Below are 3472 nucleotides of genomic sequence, written 5' to 3' on the forward strand. Positions count from 1 at the left end.
TCCGGGACAGCTTTCTTCCATCTGCAGCGGGTCACGACTGCAGTGCCGTCCGTGTGTCAGCTATACTCGAGGGTGCTCGAGCCACAACGGAAAGATGTCGCCTTGAGGGTCGTATCGGCACAAAATAGAAGGAGGTAAAAAGCTCTCGACGTAGGAACGTTAAGTGTCGAATGTCTCCTTTCTTCCGTGGGAAGGAAGACCCGACTGGCAACTCTGTCGATACACCCACCCTCCTAGCGGCGGCGACGGCGGCGGCGGCAATGGAGATCTCGGATCGGGGCAATCACAAAACAGGCGAGCGACAGCGGATACGAGAAAATCCCAAGTTGTTCGCGAGTTGAGTGTTCTCCGAATGAATCTGGAATCGGAGCGTCTGAATATCAGCAATCAGAACGCGGAGGCGATACGAGTAGGAGACTTCGCTGTCCACCGCTGCACGGGTCGATAATGTCGTGCAGGATACGCCTGCCTTCGCGTGTGTGTTACCGACCGAGCGAGCCTGCCGCCTGGACAGAGACAGGCAGGGAGCCGACGGGTGAGGTGCGTGTTTCATTCCTCCAAGAGTCTGACGACGTTGACACATCAGATAGGGCAACGGTGTGACTCGCTCTGAGATAACTATGTATGTACATGTCGTATCACGGAAAAAAAATGAATGTAGGTGATCGTCCAGACGTGCATGGTCGCAACTGCACGGTACGGCGTGACTCAATGATTACAATAGCAACAAGAAACTTCCAGATGGGAACACGAAGTCCGCGGATATTTCCGCCCCGGCCACGGGAAGCTATTCGAGATAGCCGAAGCTGCTACTCTCCGGAGTTTTTTGCTCATGTTGGACTGCTGCCGCTAACAGATCCTCTGATCCCATGAGGAGGTACTAACAATTAGGTTGCAGCACATGAGACTACGATGTTTCGTATCGTTGCAAATAATTGATGAGCTTCTGCGCCCCCATCCAAGTGTCGCAAAAGAACGTTCGCCGAGCGAGCTGCAGCCAGCGACGTAGTTAGCGGAACTGCATCATGACAGGCGACAACTGGCTACGTAGACGGTGGAGTGGACGCCTATTCGCGTGAGCAGAAGCTCTCCACTCCAGCTCTCCTGGTTAGACATGGACGGCGACTCTCGGTGGCGACACATATCTCACAAACTTAATCATTAGCCGACCGCAAGAGACTCAGCCAAGCCGAAATCCGTTGATAGCGGCTAATGACCTGTTGAACCACTTGTTCGCGTCCTCCAAATGTCAGGATCATGCAGGGAACCGTCCCTATGACCGACCCTGAGGAATGAGCCATGACAGCGTCTCTCTCCGGGCTAGCCATCTCCCAGGCCGGCTCCGGAAGGGCAAGCGGCAAGTAGACTGTGGCACGAAGGAGCTCCAAGTGAAGCTGTATCGATCCGTTCCTGTTTAGATGGATGATCAGAGGATCAGATTCTTGTCCCGTTTCTATATCTGTGCAGGAAGACGAAAGCTCAAAAGAACGAATCTTTGAGCCTGAGCTCGAGCGTTGCTCGTGTTATCAGTCCTCTGGCCATCGGTTTCTGAATGAGAATAGGTAGTTTGCTCCCCGGAGCAGAACGAGCGGAACGAACTTGTTCAGCGCTGCTCAGGAGTGGGTTCTAGCAAGAGATTCGTGTATCGGGCAGGATTCGCTCGAACGAATATCGGCGGCTGGGAGGCATTGAATGAGCGAGAGTTCCGTTCAGTCAGCGGAACGTAACAGGTGTTTTCCCAGTACTGTGAGTACTGCGCGTAATTGATGAGCGAGTCTTGTTCTACACCGTTGAGCATTACCTCTGGGGCACGCCTGCTTGGCAACGGATCTTTCGTACGTATTCGTGTTCCCTCGGGGATCTGTAGTCTGTAGTTAGAGTCCCCACTGCTGCTTCATACCATCAAACGGGATGTTGATTCTAAGGATTTTGATCGAAACCACCATATCACAAGCCGCCTTAGACCGGGCGAGAGCTCGAAGGATTAACGTGAGAACCTTCAATGCTGTTCAGACAGAGGACCGTCGAGTTTTCTACTCCCAGCGGTTCGAGCTCCCCCCGAAGAAGATCTGCGAAAGCTCGGCGACGTCGGGATCGTCTTCTTGGAGGAGAGTGTGAACAACCTGTAGTCGGTCACTTTCCGCGGAAGCCGAAGGGTTGTCGAAGGCCGGCGAAGCGCGGGCAAATGCGCTTTTCCCGGTCTTACATTGCGTAGGGATCGCAACGATTCAACAGGGAGCGTGCTGCCGCGATCGATCTCCATGAGAAGAGAGAGATCGCACCGGGCTGCAGACAATCACCGGGTGCAGACCCAGCTCGACATTTGTTGCGAGCCGGCAAATTATTCGGCTGCTCAAAGATCCGTGTTTTTGCAGCTTACGGGGTACCAAGTTTTGATCCCGGCTCCGACAAGCGGGAACATATCTCGCGACGGAACAGCTCCACTCCAGGAGAGAAGGGTTCAGTCTGAAAATCCAACCGGCATGACCGGACTTGCTCTGAACCCAAAGCAAATATTGATTCGGAGAGATCGACCGGCATACCAGACAGTGAGGACCCAGCGAAAAATGGGAGGCTGCTCGAATTATCCGGAGATCCGGGTCGGGGTTTGACGGGAGGCTCTAGAGCATACTGCCCGTCGCGTTATGGCTGGGTCATGTGTGCAAGCTCGATCAGACATTCAGGTATCATTGATTTGAATGTTTAGGCATCTATATATATAAAAACGTATGTCTGTTTGTCTGTCTGTCTGTTTGTCTGTCTGTCTGTTTGTCTGTCTGTCCGGGGTACCCGATAGACTCGAAAACGGCCGAACCGATCGTCGTGAAAATTTGTGAGCGTGTTCTGGGCGATCCAGCGGTGGTTATAGGGGGGTCAGTTCTCCGATGCGATGAGTCCTTCTCCCTTAAAAAAATTATTTGAGTGCTTCACCCACGAAAATACGAAAACTCGGAAAAAATTTGAAAAATCACAAATTCGCAAAATTCACTAACGCCTGAACCGATCGCCGCAAAAATTCAGGGGTGGGTTCCCGGGAGCTTCAGGAAGGTCATCTGAGGGTCGTCGTTCTCATGTTATGGGTCCTCCCCCCATAAAAAAATGATTTGAGTGGTCCTCTCACCGAGAATCAAAGATTTCATCAAGGGAAAGACGGGAATTCGCAGGATTTCTTATCGGCTGGACCACCATGAGGGGGCGGATTTTTGGGAGCTCCTGAGAAGTCTATCGGGGGTTGCCGTCATCACTGGCCTCTGACTTTTTACTAATGAATCTCGCTGAAATCGCTGTAGCCGTGAAGTGTATCGATTTTCCGGAGGACATATCTAATAAAAGCGGGGGCACGGGGAGGCGGGGAAACGGGAAGTGGGGAACCGGGAAAGCGGGGAACCGGGAAAGCGGGGAACCGGGAAAGCGGGGAACCGGGAAAGCGGGGAACCGGGAAAGCGGGGAAACGGGAAAGCGGGGAAACGGG

At 53.0% G+C, this 3472-nt stretch overlaps 1 protein-coding gene across 1 annotated transcript in view; it reads right to left on the reverse strand.

The window, feature by feature from the left end:
- Positions 1 to 708: 708 nt before the first annotated feature.
- Positions 709 to 3472, reverse strand: part of Burs (Cuticle-tanning hormone bursicon) — a 5637-nt gene continuing 2873 nt past the window's right edge. The window contains exon 4 of the mRNA XM_018639240.1: positions 709 to 840. Within this exon, the coding sequence (XP_018494756.1) occupies positions 709 to 840 (132 nt within the window). The remainder of the gene's footprint in view (positions 841 to 3472) is intronic.

This window comes from Galendromus occidentalis, unplaced genomic scaffold (assembly GCF_000255335.2).
Source record: "Galendromus occidentalis unplaced genomic scaffold, Mocc_1.1 scf7180000077427, whole genome shotgun sequence".
Taxonomy (NCBI): Eukaryota; Metazoa; Arthropoda; class Arachnida; order Mesostigmata; family Phytoseiidae; genus Galendromus; species Galendromus occidentalis.